Source organism: Pseudopodoces humilis, chromosome 1 (assembly GCF_049639895.1).
Source record: "Pseudopodoces humilis isolate 2021_Gansu_Grassland_sample_001 chromosome 1, ASM4963989v1, whole genome shotgun sequence".
Lineage (NCBI taxonomy): Eukaryota > Metazoa > Chordata > Aves > Passeriformes > Paridae > Pseudopodoces > Pseudopodoces humilis.
The window spans coordinates 40,130,239-40,146,528 of NC_142200.1; the positions used below are offsets into that span (position 1 = coordinate 40,130,239).

The window sequence follows — 16,290 nt, forward strand, 5'->3', positions numbered from 1 at the left end:
GGCAAGGAATAATGTGTATCAGATTTAAAATACGTATTGTCATCTAAAGTTATCTAACCTCCCACCCCAACACCAGAAGCCAACCTACAGTGTGCACTGCAGCACCGCGCTGAGCTGGCACAGCTCCTCTGCCTGAGCCCAGCACTGCTCCTGCTTAATTAGCCTCACTGGGAACTCGGGATTTATGAGAAACAGGACACATCAGTCTTGGTTCAAGGCTTCACTGAAAAAGCAACCTGCTTTCAAGTCTGAAGGGTATTTCTACAAAAGGCAGTGCACAGTTTGCGGAGGAACATAATCTAGTTTAGCTCAGTGTAGTTATTTGCAGGAAGAAACTGCAGGTCACTAGTAGCAGCTGAACATTTAGTTACTTTTTACTTATATAAAAGACCACTCCACACCCTCAGACTATGATCTTCAAAACAATTTAGAGAACAAAAACTGTGAAAACAACAAAAAGATTCCTGGACTGTGTGAATTTAGTTTTCCTGGAGAAGAATATCCCTTGGTTTTTGCAGGTGGTGTATCCACTTGCACATGATTCTGGTGACAGGTAAGAGTAGGGAAGTGAACTTTCAGACACAAGATAACTCTCATATGACTTTCCTCATCTTTATTTTCTTTAAATTGCCTTTTACTTAAGATATTTGGAGAAAACAGGCAAATTGTTATCAAGATATGAGGTAATTTAAAATTTCTTATGCATTTAACATTTTTAAACTTTAAAAGTTACTATGAATAACATATACTATGGATGTTTGGCTTTGGTTGCTGATTTCTCACAAGAACTCATGAAAACCTCATCAGATATGAACCATCCCCTTCCCAAAAGAAGCAGAACACATTTCAGCAGTCACTTGCTGTTCTTCCACAGAATACAGAATGTTAACTTTGGTTTATTAATAATTCAATGGGTCAGGCAGAGGCTGAAGGAGACAACTCAAAGTTCTTCCTTAGAAACTATTTCTTCAACACACATAGCTTAAATTATGGAAAGAACAATATATTCTGAACTTCACATAAGCTATCTCTGAAGCTGAAACAAAGTAAACTCTAAATCTAAGACTTAATTCAGACTTTTAAACTCAGATTCAACTTCAATGAAAACATATGTTAAGGTAGTGCAACATGAAACAGCTTACGTAATAATCCTTACATCAGTGAACAAAAAACGGCAATGCAAGCAAGGACAGCAAGAAAAAAATCATGATGGAAGAGGTGAAAATATTAGCTTAAAGTATCAGGAACACAAAGGGAATGTAACAGCCATATATAATTGCACATCATTATGCAAGTTATAGTAGTCTCAGATTCTTCATGCAACAATGCTGTGAGAAAGTAAGGAAAAAGGATTTTCATTTTGACTAATTTTTTTTTAATAGGTAATTATGAAAATGTAATAACACCACTTACTACATTACAAAACTAATTAAGGAGTGATTGTAACACACCAAAATGACACCACTGTATCATTGTACCATATTATTGCTAAATTATTGTCAATTTGACTATGCCTCCTCTAATACAGTTCTTTTCTAAGAAAAACCAACTGTTTAATTTTTGGTTTAGATATACCTCTGGCAGAAGCTATGAATAAGGTTGAAAGAGAATTCATTATTTATTTACTTATTTATTTTATGCATTTTAAAAATATTTGAATTTGTTATATATTCTTTGTAATTAGATTAGAATTGGCTCCTGATTAACCTCTTCTGGAGATTTTAGCCATTGAGTAAGAGTTACTATTAATGATTATGGAGTAGCATACAATGCAGTTGAATAATTTTAAATGGTAGTTTTAAACTGACGTTATAGTTTCAAAATTGTATTATTTTATTGTAAGACAAACCTACTGGATTAGCATTCACATTAAATATGAATATTCATATCAACATGATTGCATAAACTAAAATCTCAGTAAGAATGTACAGATGATACCTTAATTTGGAACCTGTCACCTTTTTTTTCTCACAGACCAATGAAAGAATTTGTTGGAAACAAATTATACCATTTTGCAGATTTTAACTGCATCTGCAGGTTGGTAGATGAAAGCAGTAATGGTTACTGAAAGAAATATCAAGAGGCCAAACCCAATTTTATTAAAAATATTAATTTTTTTTTCCAAATCAAGACACAGAAAGTAAAAAAATAAGTAAAATAAAAAGTGTGATATGAAAATAAAAGTGCGACAATAATATTCTATCATGAGAAGCCTCTTTGTCCACTTTCACAGACATGCTATTATCAATCAATCAATCAATCAATCAGGAAATCATTACTTTGAATTCTTAATTGCTACACTGAACATCAGGAGAGACAAAAAAAAGGCGAAAAGACTAAGATGAATCTGAGGTTAAGATTATAAAGGAAATTATTTTTGAGAAGCATGATGGCAATTTTCAATAAATGTAGCTCTAAAACCCAAAAGAAAAATCTAAACTAGGAATGCTACAATATGAATTAACCTGAAAGTAGAACAAATATGATGAGGTGGCTTCTGAGTTAAAAGTTATTCTAAAAAAATGCCATATATTCTTTTACTGATGGCACAGCAGTGCTTCTATGAAGTATGTTGCAGGGAATTATATAAGAAAGACAAAAACTCTTGACTATTTAGTGGCAGAGGACAAGTATTATTGCAACTTTTACACAGAAAACCTAGTCTTGGATTTTCTAGCATGCAAGTACAGCTTAAAATTTCTATAAAAAGTAACAGCATATATGAATTTAAAAGAGGAAGCTGAACCTCCCCTGACTCCTCATGCAACAAAGGTACAGCACATTAAAACTGACAGCAGTGTAGTTTTTGCAAATTGGATCTTCATTAGTATAGACCAATTCAGTCCATCTGCATGTGGTGGTTCACAGGTCAGAAAAGGGCTAATATATAACTAACTAACACTTTGTCTGAATAAAAACATGTCAGTGCTTGCATTCCCAGGAGGACACAGACAATGTGTGAGCCAATACTTGCACAGGCTAGTATGCTAATATGGCTTGGGTAGGTGTGTATAACTTCTGCCAACACCAACTAAAGCTGTTCTAACCACATGTATATTTCATTATTAGAAAATCAATATTACAATTTGGATTAGGTGAGTTATAATTGTGGTTCTCCTTTTTTAAGTCAAAAGTCATGACTTTTGGGTCATGTGAGAAGAAGTTATCTTTAAACTGTGATATGTAATTTTGCCATAAAAAGTCGCTAGTAATCTGTATTTGAATGTTGTCCATCTCTGCACAGTCATCTGACAGTAAATACACAAGGAAAAGAAATATGTGAAGAAAGAACAATGTGTCCGAGGTACAATTTTTTTCTTGTTTGTATCACATAAGTACTTCACTCAATATACTCTCATTCCTGGCATTACAAGGACAACTTAAGTCCTGCAAGGTTCTCTTGTGTTATTCAGTAACAAAGAAAGGTAGCATGTAAGCCAGTAAGAATATCTAAACAGCTGGATTTTGTCCCTGATCCATAGATTATTTTTCCTTGTCTGTCTGTGAACTTCAGTTAACAAATATGTATCACATTGTCATAATAACTCGAAGATTGTAGTTCAGGTGACCTCTTCTGAAGGCTGGATTGCAAAATGTTTGGGAACAGCAAAAGCACTTACATAAAAGAATAATAACTTGAGAGCTGCAGAAGGTCATAAAATTTCTTCAATTTTATCATTATTTCATATCAGCCTAATTTGTTAATGTACCAAAAGATGATCACCAAGGCAGTTGTTCTCACCTGTATCCGTTCAACTTCTAAAAAAGTTGCTGTTTGGAAGGCTTTTTCCCATAGTGTTAGGTCAGACTCTAGTTCCACAGAAAAGTAAAGATCTTCTCCAGATTCAGACTGGACACTGAAGCAATGTTTCCGACGGTCCAGTAGATCACTGTCCTGATGAAAACCTGAAGTTATATAATCTGGCATACATCAATTAATATTTTTAATTGCAAACATTTATGCCTCAAACCCAGCATTTTTAAGTGGCATCTTAAATAACATGAGTAACCACAGTCACTGAGGAATTGAAAATCAGGGGTTTGGTCTAGACATTGACATTTCAATGAATTTTAAATTGATGAATTTTAAATAATTCAGAATGGCAGAGAACAGCATATCTCAGGCAGTAATTTTAAGTATTTTAACAAATCACTTCTTAAAAATGTTATATATCTATATCTATATCTATATCTATATCTATATCTATATCTATATCTATATCTATATCTATATATATCTATCTATATCTACATATATATATCAACTATACGCTTTTATATTAGATACATTCTATGAAAGTTTTTCACTTTCTATTCACATGAGGAACACAAATATCAGCTTCTCTGACCTATTTGACTTACACACCCTACTCTGGAAGGCTGGTCAAAGGAATATATTTATTTTAAGTATGAAAAGTCCATATGTTCTATTTTCTTTATAGAGGCTAGAGAAAACAAGTTCATATTTCTGGTGACTTACAAAATCCATCATACAATTAGTCTTTAAATGGATACTGATGGTAGAGACTATAGTGGCTGCCCATGGCTTGGTTGCTGGCTTTGGTCCTGAAGGAGAAAATTACTTTTGGCTTTACTTTCAACATAACATCACACAATGGATATCAGGTTATAAATATTAAAAAATTAAAGATTGATGGTGTCTTTAATTGGTACTAAACCAAAGAATAAACAAGTTAATCAGGAAAACAATTCATTAAAATGTTTTCAATTATTTTTCTTAAATTTATTTATGTAATATAAAGGACGTTTCATGCTAAAATTCTGGCATGTAATTTGTTCTTGTGAAAAATAGGTTTGCAGAACCAGGTTTAATTAATTTAGTCCCTGCTACATCAAGGAAGCTTCTACAAGTCATAAGCTCACCAGCTGTCCTTGCCAATACATCTGGAGATTTGGGTATAAGTAGCCTGCATGCAATTTCCACAAAGCTACCCCATAGCAAAGGGCAGAGTTAAGTTCAGTAAAGGAGACTCATGGGACAGTATTGCCTTCTGGTTATACACAACTCGAATAGACTGAGGGGAGCACAACCAGCTGGTACAAGCTGGAAGAGCAGCTTACTTTGCTCAAGTCAGCTCTCCCTGGGGCAGAGCAACAGGAACCCAAAGCTGATTGAGAATAAAATACATAAAAAAGGAACCTGTTTGAAACTATCACTCCCAGGTATAGAGCAAGCACTACTTTCCCCTTTCTCCTCATTCAGTAGAAATGTTTTCAAGAAAGCCAGTACAGCATACATTCATGAATGCTTCTGGTTGAAGCCTGCTTTACAATTTCTAGATGAATTGGCTATGGAGGCATCATGCCCTCTCTTTGCAATCACCATGACAAAAACAAGTTGCTAGGATTTTAAAATGACCAGTCACTGTGGAAAAACCTCCTAACGTACTTCCATCAAGTGCTAAGCTAAAGTAGCTCTACAGTGTTAAGTCATGTATGAAAAAATCAGCATGAGCATGTTTGATCTTAAAAGTCAGCATTTAAAAAAAAAATAAATAATCTTCTTCCAGATTTTTCTTCCAAATATTAACAAGGATGTGTAATTGAACTGGTTAGGTGTAGCTAAATAATAGTCTATGTCCTATCAGAAACATCTTTTGTCACTTTTCTGGTATATCTTTTTTCCCCTTTTTTTTCTCCTTTTTGTTAAGGCCCTTCTTTTCAAACTGTAGTGTCAATTCTGTTCACAGTATGTCCTGACCAGAATTCAAGAGAGAGGTTATAATATCCAGGTTGTTGCTAATGACATCTATGCTCCATTGCACACACAGCCAAAGCACACAGAGCAGCACCACTGTGACAAATGTTTAACCTTGTGGATATGTGTAGTAACAAAACACAGCATTATAGAATGGCTTGGGTTGGAAGGGACCTTAGAGATCATCCAGCTCCAACCCTATGGCCATAGGCAGTGAAACCTTTCACTTGATCAGGTTACTCAGAGCCCATCCAGTCTGGCCTTGAACACTTCCAGGGATGGGACATCCATAAATTCTCTGGGCTGCTTGTTACAGTGCCTCACTACCCCCACAACAAAGAATTTCTTCCTAACATCTAATCTAGAAGTACTGTCTTTTAGTTTGAAGCCATTCTGCCTTGTTTTGTCACTACATGCTCTTGAAAAAAGCCCCTCTACTTTTTTCTTATAGCATTTCCTTAGATACTGAAAGGCCACAATAAGTTCACCCTGAAGCCTTCTCTCTTCCAGGCTGAACAACCTCAATTCTAGATGAGCAAAAGCACTGGAAAACCCTCACTCTTCCAGGGTAGAAAAGCTACTTCTTTTAGAATAACAGCACTTCTTGTCTAACAGATCTTAAATCAGGTTTTGAACTCCCTGTGCTTCCAGAGCTAAACCTGACTGAATGGGCCTGTTGGGCCACACCCCAAAGGACCTGTCCAGCATGGGGTGTGGCAATGTATGTGGCAAAGACTCATGTGTAAGGTACATGTATTTCCTGGGGAAGGTTTTAGTTCTTCATAGCTACAACCAAAGGAGAAACTAAAAATATTTTGAACTCATCTTTACCTATTATTGACAACAGTTAGTAGAGAGTAAGTAATTATTAGTAATGCAGGCTCTTAAAGCTTTTCTGAAACATGACTATGTGTGATCACAGGAATCACTGGCTTTAAAATAACTGGAGTAATAACCCATTTTCAAATGGGAGAGAGCTTAGTGCATAGTTCAGTTCCAGAATGCATATCTCTGTTTAGTTTGATGCTTTTAAATTACACCTTTAGACTCTTCCAGTCTTACAGGCCTTTTTTGTCTCTGATTGAGAAGAATATGCTGTCTAGGAAAAAGAGAAGAGGTACTGTGTAGACAAAAAAAAAAAAAAAAAAAGTTAGAAGTTTTACTGAGATTGATCTCTGCTAAAAAGCGTTTCAAAATTGCAAAAATCTCTGGAGGCTTTGAAGTGATTAAATAAAAACCTATGTATTTTATTATCAACATTGCTAGTAATAATTGTACTAGATTTTACTAAGCATTAAATCAAACCTAGAGGATGAAAAAAGAGCTAAATGGGATCTATAATAATTATCCATGGTTTTGCTACTTATGTATGAAGATGAGAGCATGCTTTGTATTAGGAAAGACCTAATTAGTACTAGGTAGCATTTCCCCTCAGTGTTTTGCATATAAAAAGTTTAGAATATTTAAACTACTGCATTATATTGTGACAAACAACACGCATAATGGACTCATTCATTATTGGACTTTCTGTGAAGTTCCTATTCAGAATGAAAACAAAATTCAACATTTCCCCAGAAATAATAATTTAGCCAAATAATAATTTCAATTTGTGATTAGCTTTAATGTATATACTTGTGATTTTGATATCAACACCTGTAGTTAGGTCCATGATAAGAGAAGTGTAAGTCAAATACATTTTAATGATGTATTTTAGCTTTTCTAAAATTGCTAACATACATATGAAGTATTCCTTTCCTAATTAGTGGTATTCCATCCTGCTCATAAAAATAGTTATGTGCAAGGTCCCCTTTAGTACTGCTTCTGCAACTTTTTATGCTTTTTCTGCAAGATCTTTAGTTCTACATCTCTTCTCAAGCATTAAAAGTCTGTATTCTAGGTTTACAGAATGTAATAATTTGTACAGTAGATTACTAGACAAAACAATATGTAGGTAAAGCTAAAATATAGCTTTCCAAATGTCCTTATAAAGGCAGGAATTTAAAGCGGGTTTTTAATTTTTTGGTTTTTTTTTTGTTGTTGTTGTTTTGTTTTGTTCTGTTTTGTTTTGTTTTAGGAATACGATGAGATTTGTCCAAAAGTCCAAAAATTTAAAAAAACCCCAACTTGTCAGGAGTCTGAAAACCAGCTCTGGATGAAGCAGGAATCTTCATTAATTAATTTTTATCAAACCACTACTTCAACTAAAATATAAATGTTGTTCTACTCATTTAAGAATCTGCTATGACCCTGTATTATTTACTACTCATTTACTAGTCAGTGATGGACATGAGCCAATTTCATGTTGATTTTTTAAGCATTCTTTTATACTGATAATGATTAGTTGTACTGTTTGCCCTGATGTTCTTGTTGTGATTTATTAAAACTCTCTGAAGAGAAACACACACAAAACTTTTAGCAGTTTGCTAATTCTCACTAGAGGGAATGTAGTCCTGCTGAAAGATGGGCTGTGACAAAAGACATTGGCTAACTCCCAGCTTCAGGGTAATCCAGCATCTCTGCTGACAGGACAGTATGACTCCTGCTTGCCTAATTAATAATGATATCTATGTTAAGTGAGAGTAATAAATTTGTCCATGGGAACTAAGCATGGCTCATTAGGCAGGTCCTTCCAAATCAAGGCAGAATGCTTCTTTATCACTAAATAGTGACTTTGCCTTCTCTTCTGCAGGGGTAATCTCTTCTCTTTTGAAAGACTGCTCTTTCCAGAAGCAGCACTACTTCTTTTTTATTACTTGTGTTGCTTAATTTTAATATGATGAGTACATTAAATAATCATATTTTGGCTATTATTTAAATCTGCTAAATTGCAAGAGGCCCTCACCTCTTGTGAGGGTCAATGGGAGCTGAGTTCTTTTATTCTACAAAGCTCTCTGCAACAGAAAACAAAACCGTATTTACCACTTTCATCCTCATGGCATGATTTTCACCCAGGAGGTGCTCAAGAATTTTCTGAAAGTCTGATTTACCTATGAATTTAAATGTAATATATAGAGCAGCCTATATATTTTGCCATGGAAATGTAAATAAACGCTAGTGACACTGTCGAGCAGTTTTTGACATGAACAACAATTCACGTAAGATGTTCAAAACCATCCTACACTGACAAAATAGACCTTAACTTTCAAGAAAATTCTATTTCATCTATTAAAATGAGGTAAGTATTCACATCTCTCACATTAATTATAACAGTTCTTCAAAATATGTGACTGAGAAAACAAGCAAAACCTGTTTTCTTTGTTGACTAGTTTAGACAGTTCTGCCAAAAGAAATCTGTCCTATCATAAACAAGATTCAAACCTAGCACCTAAATTCCCTGAAGATAAAAAGCATTTTCTTGTGCAATAACTCCAAAGCAGCTGTAAAAATGAATCACACCATGCCTTTACACTTGCTGGCATCAGTGCCCTGATTGTTTTACTGTTGGTGTCTCCTTTCACCTATCAATTTTGGCTACATAAACATACACCCTTCTTTCTAAGGGCATATAATGATCTACTTCTTCAGCTGGAATTTTGGGAACACTTTGCTTGAGCATCACCATTAGTTGCTATGGTGATGGTTCTAATAGCATTTACAGGCAGCAGGGAGCAGATTCATTCCAGAGTGAAAACCAGACACAGCTTCTACAACATATCTTCATTACTCAAGTAATAAATGAAAAATATCTATGCAGGCATGTGTTTGTACATAGCTAATCCTATTTGGACTCTTCAGAATTTTGTTGTTAAGTGTAAAAAAAAAACATTGAAATTGCAGGTGTATATATACACATATTTAAGTAAACATAGAATTGCAGCCAAACTAAAACTGGACATAATATATTTTGATGTTCAGATTTTACAAAAAGTACATTTACTGAAAGGGAAAACTGTTTATAATTGCAGGATAAATTTTACTTTCAATTAAACTTCCATTAGAAAGATCTGTCTGATGGCTGGAGAGAAATAGAAAGGTTCATTCCCTGTATTCCATTAGGGTCAGCAGTAAGCTTGGATCACTTTCCTATTCTGCCTGATTAAAAGACAGAATAGGAAAAGGCAGAGTCTTGAAGACCCTCATCTGAATCAGAGCAAGAGTCTGAGAAGAGATTTCCTCTGAGTCAGTGCCATAATTGTGTCTATTTCTTAATGAACCCTACTGAGAAACTTGTTTATTTTTTTGCCATATGAGGAAAATTTTCAAAATGTTTATAAAATTGACTAATCTTTTGAATAAATAAATTATTCTAATACTTTCCAGAGAGGTGGTTATTTTCTGTTACAGAGAAATCAGAGATGAATATAATTACAGATACTAAAAATGCACTGATCATCCCTTTGGAGAGTTACTGAGGTATTTTACTTCTCCAAACTTTGAGACATTATTTACTGGAAACTAAGTTTAAGAACAGATCCCATAAGAATAAATATAATGATAATGGATAGCAATGTGGTCCTATCTTTCCATTCTGACTCCTTTTTAAAGTAGTTTCTCAAATTTAAATAATTGCAGCTGATTTTTTTTCCCATGTTAGTTGTCTGCCTGAGGATATTGTTGCATTTTATATTATGATTAAAACAGCTAAATCAGTTCTGTAAAATAAATTTGAAAAAGGAATTAAATTGGATTGTCCCAGTTAAAAAGAAAGAAATAAACAAAGAAGCATTGGTCCCCAAATCTGCTTTTTTGGATGCTTTGGGACTTCTGTTCTTTGGACTAGCAATGGCTGATTCAGGGACAGGGACACTTTTGCAGCCCTTGGGAAGAAAAGTTAAGCTCTACCAAAAAAACTTAGTTGTTCTGGGCAAAATTTGACTGTTACCATTTTGAAGATTTCATACTGAGCATGCTGCATCCCCATGGCATACAGGAAGAGAACCTTCCCTATATTTTCTGCTGTTAGGAGTTGTCCTACTGGACACAGTATGTGAGAACAGGATACTCTGCATTTCCTTGAATTGTCTATGCACGTCTTCAATAAGAGAAAAATCACCTGACTCAACAGTAGAAGTGGACAAAAGAATTACATAGAAGAAAAGTTCTTTTCATTCTCACTTTAGTCAGTTTTTGTGTTAAGTTTTTTTCCCCAAGTTTAGATGTCTTTGCTTTAAAGGCAGGAAAAGATCTTTTAGAGGTCTTCCTCACGAAGGACAAAAACATTGGAAGGAAAAGCATTAACTTGATTTAATAAAAGTTTGGAAAATTAACCATCAAACTGCTTATTTATTATAATAAAAGAATTCTCTACTTGTCTGCATACTCTTTCTTATTTAGCTTCCTTTCTTCGTTGGACAGAATTTCTTACTCAAATAGCTTGTCAATACATTATGTCAAGAAGAGAGTACATTAGAGTAGCACAGTAAAAAGCATTAGTGTTGAACATCGGTATGTCAGAAAATTTGTATAAGCAAATGTGTAAAAAAATTTATTTTACATGTACTTGCTAATAGTGCTAAGAAAAATATTAAAAAGGGACTGTGGTAAAAAAAAGTCCTATGCTAAAACAAGAAGATAGATTTTTTTAGAAATTAATATTTTTGGTTTCACTTCTGGATCTGGCTGATGAGAGTAATCAACATTTAGTCCTCCACTGAGAAGAGAATGCACCAAATGAGGTTTTGAATAGTAGTCCCTGAGACAGGAATGATGTATTTCATATAAGGATTGGGACACAGTTCTGATGAAAAATACAAAATTATCACTGTTGCATGAATTCCTAGAGTCACAAATTCTTTGCATAATAAAACTACAGCATCTCAAGCTAACTTTAAGTATTGTGATAGCCAAAAATAAAGATAGGAAAAAACACAAATAATTAAAGTCCATGACCATAAAACAAGAGAAAATTGATAAATTAGAGAAAAATGTTACACAAAAATCTACTATAATTGAAGAGGCAGAGTATATTAGTTAATACAATTGTGAATCACTCCAATCTTTAGAAATGCTCTGATTAGATTAAGTCAATGGAGGGAAACTCCTCAAGCTGCAGATCCAAGTATCTTGGATTTAAGATATATACTTGTCTTTGCCAAGTATCCTTACCCAGTTTTTATATTTCACACCTCACCTCTGCTCTTTATCAGCATTCCCTTTGCTTTACATTAAAAGTTAATTTGGCTTTGCTTTTCAAGGATGTCGCAACAGCGCTGTCAGTCTCATAACCAGACAGGCAACAGAATAAAATTTCTGAAACAGAGAGGTTGCAGAAGTCATTTAAAAATTTATTTTCTGTATCTGTTATTCTTTTTGTTTTCCTCTGTGTGTTTATCTTGTTATTTCTTCCAGGAAGAAGGATCAGACTGAGACTGGCAGCCCCAGTCCAACTCAAGTAATTTAGTTTTCAGCCAAAATGTGACAGTTTATATCAATATTACATAAGAAATGTCAGAAAAAGGCAAGGGTGTCGGGGGGGAGTTAATAAAAAGTGAGAAATATCTCTAAAGTTAATGGGAAACATGAAAAGCCTTACTTAATAAGTTTGCATTTCAAATATTGTTTATCCTTCCTTTCTGAACCAAACACAAAAATGAACGAGCCTTTAGAGAATGGTAGTTGTCATGCACGTAGTAACACTGCCTCTTTGCTTTCAGAGAAGACTCAGATGGTGCTACAGAGCTATGGCAACAACACCTTGAACACACAGGGCCCATTACATTTATCCAGACTAACATGAATTAGGGTTTATATAACTAAGTACATGTGGAGGAGAAACAAATTGAAATCACATACAGAATCACAGGAAACATGTATGATCTGGCCAGAGATGCAGCCACCTAGTGCCTATCTCTATGCATGGTAGGAGCAGCTACACACCATCTCACACCTAAAAAGACCCAGTGGTGGAAATTTGATGGCCTTTCAGGAGCTCTATTTCAGTGCAGAAGTTTTCTTTATGGCCTAACTGAAGCCAGCCTAGTGTTAGCTTTGATGCCAGTGAACATGGGGATATTTATGAGTATTACTATTTTTTTTTATCTTAGAAGACAACTATAATTCTATTTATAGGGGAAACAGACCCTCTTTTCTGTGGAAACATTAAATACTCTTAAATGTAGGACAGAAGGCAAACCAAAGACTGAAAATTACTTCAATTGCTTTCAACTCTTACACTCAACAGTTTAGCATTTTTTCCAAGAACCGGCACCTGGCTAAACCACAGCTGAAAATCTAACATTCTTTGGAGGCAGCATTAGCCTATTCATAAAAGGGATTCATTACTTCTGCCTCTTAAGCATTCTGAGTGCAAAGTGTTTTAGTGGAATCACATCAGGATGCAAGTCTCACCATTGAGCAATCCATATGAATGATAGACCTCAAAATATGTTCTCTACGTGCACTTAATATGTTTATGTCTCTATTGGCATTATTTTTAAAATTTATCTGAATACATTAACATTGCCAGTATTTTCCCATCCTTTTTAAATCATCCTTTTCCCATACTTGACTTACTGGAAATGGACAGCATAATTACAGGCAATTTAAGTGGGAAAAATTAACATAACTACATTTGAGGATTTTACACATACTAACAGCTAAAATAAGGAAGGAATCACAAGTCTTCTGAGACACCAAGTTGGTCCTGATTAAAATAGAAAGAAAATTATAGCTGCACTGATGTGAATGGTACTAACTATAAACACCAATGATTCACTACCCTGACATGTTGCCAGCATAGACTGCCTTCCACAGTTATCCTCACATTTCATTTCAGAGCTGATCTGACAATTGAATATGTTTCTTGTTTCATGCTAAATAAAGTATGCTCTAACTGTGAATCTCCAAATATTTTTGCATGACACTGAAGATAGGAGGTAGGTGACTGAACTATAGAAAGCATTTTCTCGTGATTAAATGGAGATTTTTGGATGAGCTGAAGAACAAAAGTTGCTGAAGAACAAAAGTTACTGAAGCAAAAAGAAAAGAGAAGTGCAATTTCTTATGTTACTCTTCATAATTTAACTGAAAAAATGTAACAAACTTTCTTCTATTCCCTATATGGAAAAATTGTTTAAATATTTAAACTATTGACAAATTTATCTAAGGTACTTAAATCTTGTTAAATTATACACACTTACACATGCACACACTCTCAAAACACATATGTTAAAATTGTGTATCAAGAGGTACCAAAAAAGACATATACAGTTAAATCAGCTTTGAAATACTGAAAAGGATAAGGCCACCTGCCTTTCTGTAGTGACAAAATTACCTGCATTTCTAGAATATTGAATATTTTTCAATTGCAACATAAAAATTAGTTGGCTGTTAGGTGGGCTTTACTTCCCAAAATAAAGGATAAGGTGAAACAAGCTTCTGGGAGAATAAATTAGAAATACTTATTGATAGCAAATTCTTCCAGCAGTTCTTTTGAAAATGACTCATAGATACATTTTCATGTCAAAAGTGGGATCATTACATTATCTTGCCTGACAAATTTCTTAACACAGATCATAGATTTTTCATCCACATGCTTGTGTCACTGTCCCATTGGCATTAGTCTGAATAAACTTGTGTTGAAAAAAAAAAAAGGAAAAAGAGAGTGCCTTAAATGCTATCAACTTTTTACTGGTACCTTTAGCTGACTAATCAGCACAGCTTTTACAGTTCCTACCTTCTTTGCCATTTTAACTTGCCTGACTTTGATTTCTACTCATTTTCTTTTTACCTGCTTAATTTTAGGCTTAAGGAGTTCTTCAGTGCCTTTTCTCTCTGCTTCCACCCCTTAATCAACAGATCTATTGAATTTTTAATCAATTATTTCATATGTTTACCAATTTATGCCCCCAGGTAAGTTATTTGCATCTCCATAAATACTCCTTTTACATCAAACAAAGCCCACTGCTGTTTGCCATTATTTCATAATGAATAATTTAAACAAATTAAATAAAAATGGGATATTTGTACTCAGCTTGCTTTACTTAGGTTTCATGTCAAAAATTATTATTTCATCCTCAAAATCTTGACAATGAAGAGCTTCATATTTATGTGATAAGTATTTTTACTTGGTAGTTTGTAAACTTTATACAGAACTTTTTTTATATTACATTTTTTTAATGGTAGTGTATGAAAGTGGTTTTGAGAGTTCAGGGTTTTTTAAATTTTTATTTGTTTACTATATAAAACTGCAAATACTGAATTAGAGGCTCAATGATATTTTGCTGAATTTTTGTCAATAAAACTATTTTTCACACAGTGAAAAGACTGTTTTTTAAAGTGTATTTTCATGTTTCAAATTTTAAGGGTCTTCCTGGTTATTTAGGAGGTCCTAATCAAATTAGAATACAGACTCAATGCCTTGCTTTCTCTTCTTTTTCTTTGTAATCTGATGCAGAAAATAAAAGAAAAAAGTATACAGTTACAACAAAATAGATTTATTTGATGAGTACTAAATATGAATCCACTAGCTATAAACCACATAATAATCTCTGATATCTCTGAACAAGGTACAGAACATCCTGCCTTGTAGCTGCTTGAGACTAAGGCCACTATGACAATTGAAAATGGCATCCCAATCTTCTATATTTTTTGTGAAAGGAATCAGTCTTTGGAATGGATGCTGGATGAAAAAGAGCACTAAACACATGCAAGTAAATATAAAGAAAACATTGGTCATGGTGGAAGACAAGTTTTAGGTTTTATTTAACATCTTTGGACTATATACTTTTCCTGAAGTTTAAATCAGTTAAGTACTTTGTAGTAGACAAAGTATTGTGTGTAGACATTAATATTTGTTTACTGTTTCAATATTTTTATTGTTACCAGAAGAGTAATTATTCTCTTATCCTGAAACACTAAAATATTAATGAGGATTCAGTAGGATCTGGTAGTTCATTTTCTCCACTGTAGTGCTTCTGTCATGAAGAGAAACAGAGAAATCTCTCAAACTAAGGAAAATTACAATTCTATTTAAAAAGAGAAACTTGGTACAGTAAATCTCTCTCTAATCCAGACTGTTTAAATTCATCAGAATTTTAGTTACAATTAAGTGGAAAATGGAGAAAAAATACATACAGACATGTTAAGTCCTGTCCCTGTGGCACAAGGGACAGTCATTGAAATTGCCAATATACACAGGACAAAATACCAGCTACCTTGAGTGACAGCTGCATCCTAATGAATATAAGTCTAAATGTGGACGATTTTTTTAAATATCTCATTCAAATGCAAGCAAGCCATGTAATAGAGATACACTTTGCTTAGTAAATTATGTGGTAACACTTAACTCTAAAGCACTACTCACTCAGCTAACTCATGCAAAGGTTAGCACATCCCACTTGCAATTTCTTCTACTTGAAGTGAATATTAGCCAGAAAAGCTGTGTCATTCGCCAAGCCAAATAGATTTATAACAAAAGTAGCATTTGAGGTACTATAAAAGGGAAAAAGTTTGAAGGTAATCATAAAACCCCACAGTAACTTTTATTTTTTTTTTTTTAATGTGGACTCTGGTTCAGTAATATCCATGGGGCTTGTTCAAATGGGTCCAAAAACCAGTCATTGCTTAAATGGAGACTTTTAAGATGCTGGCATAAAAGCTGAACAAACCTTGAGTTTCTACAGATGTTCAAT

At 34.0% G+C, this 16,290-nt stretch overlaps 1 protein-coding gene across 2 annotated transcripts in view; it reads right to left on the bottom strand.

The window, feature by feature from the left end:
- Window positions 1–16,290, bottom strand: part of SNTG1 (syntrophin gamma 1) — a 318,063-nt gene that overhangs the window by 24,093 nt on the left and 277,680 nt on the right. For both annotated transcript variants that reach the window (XM_088057611.1, XM_088057609.1), the window contains exon 15: window positions 3,743–3,895. In XM_088057611.1, the coding sequence (XP_087913737.1) occupies window positions 3,743–3,895 (153 nt within the window). The remainder of the gene's footprint in view (window positions 1–3,742; window positions 3,896–16,290) is intronic.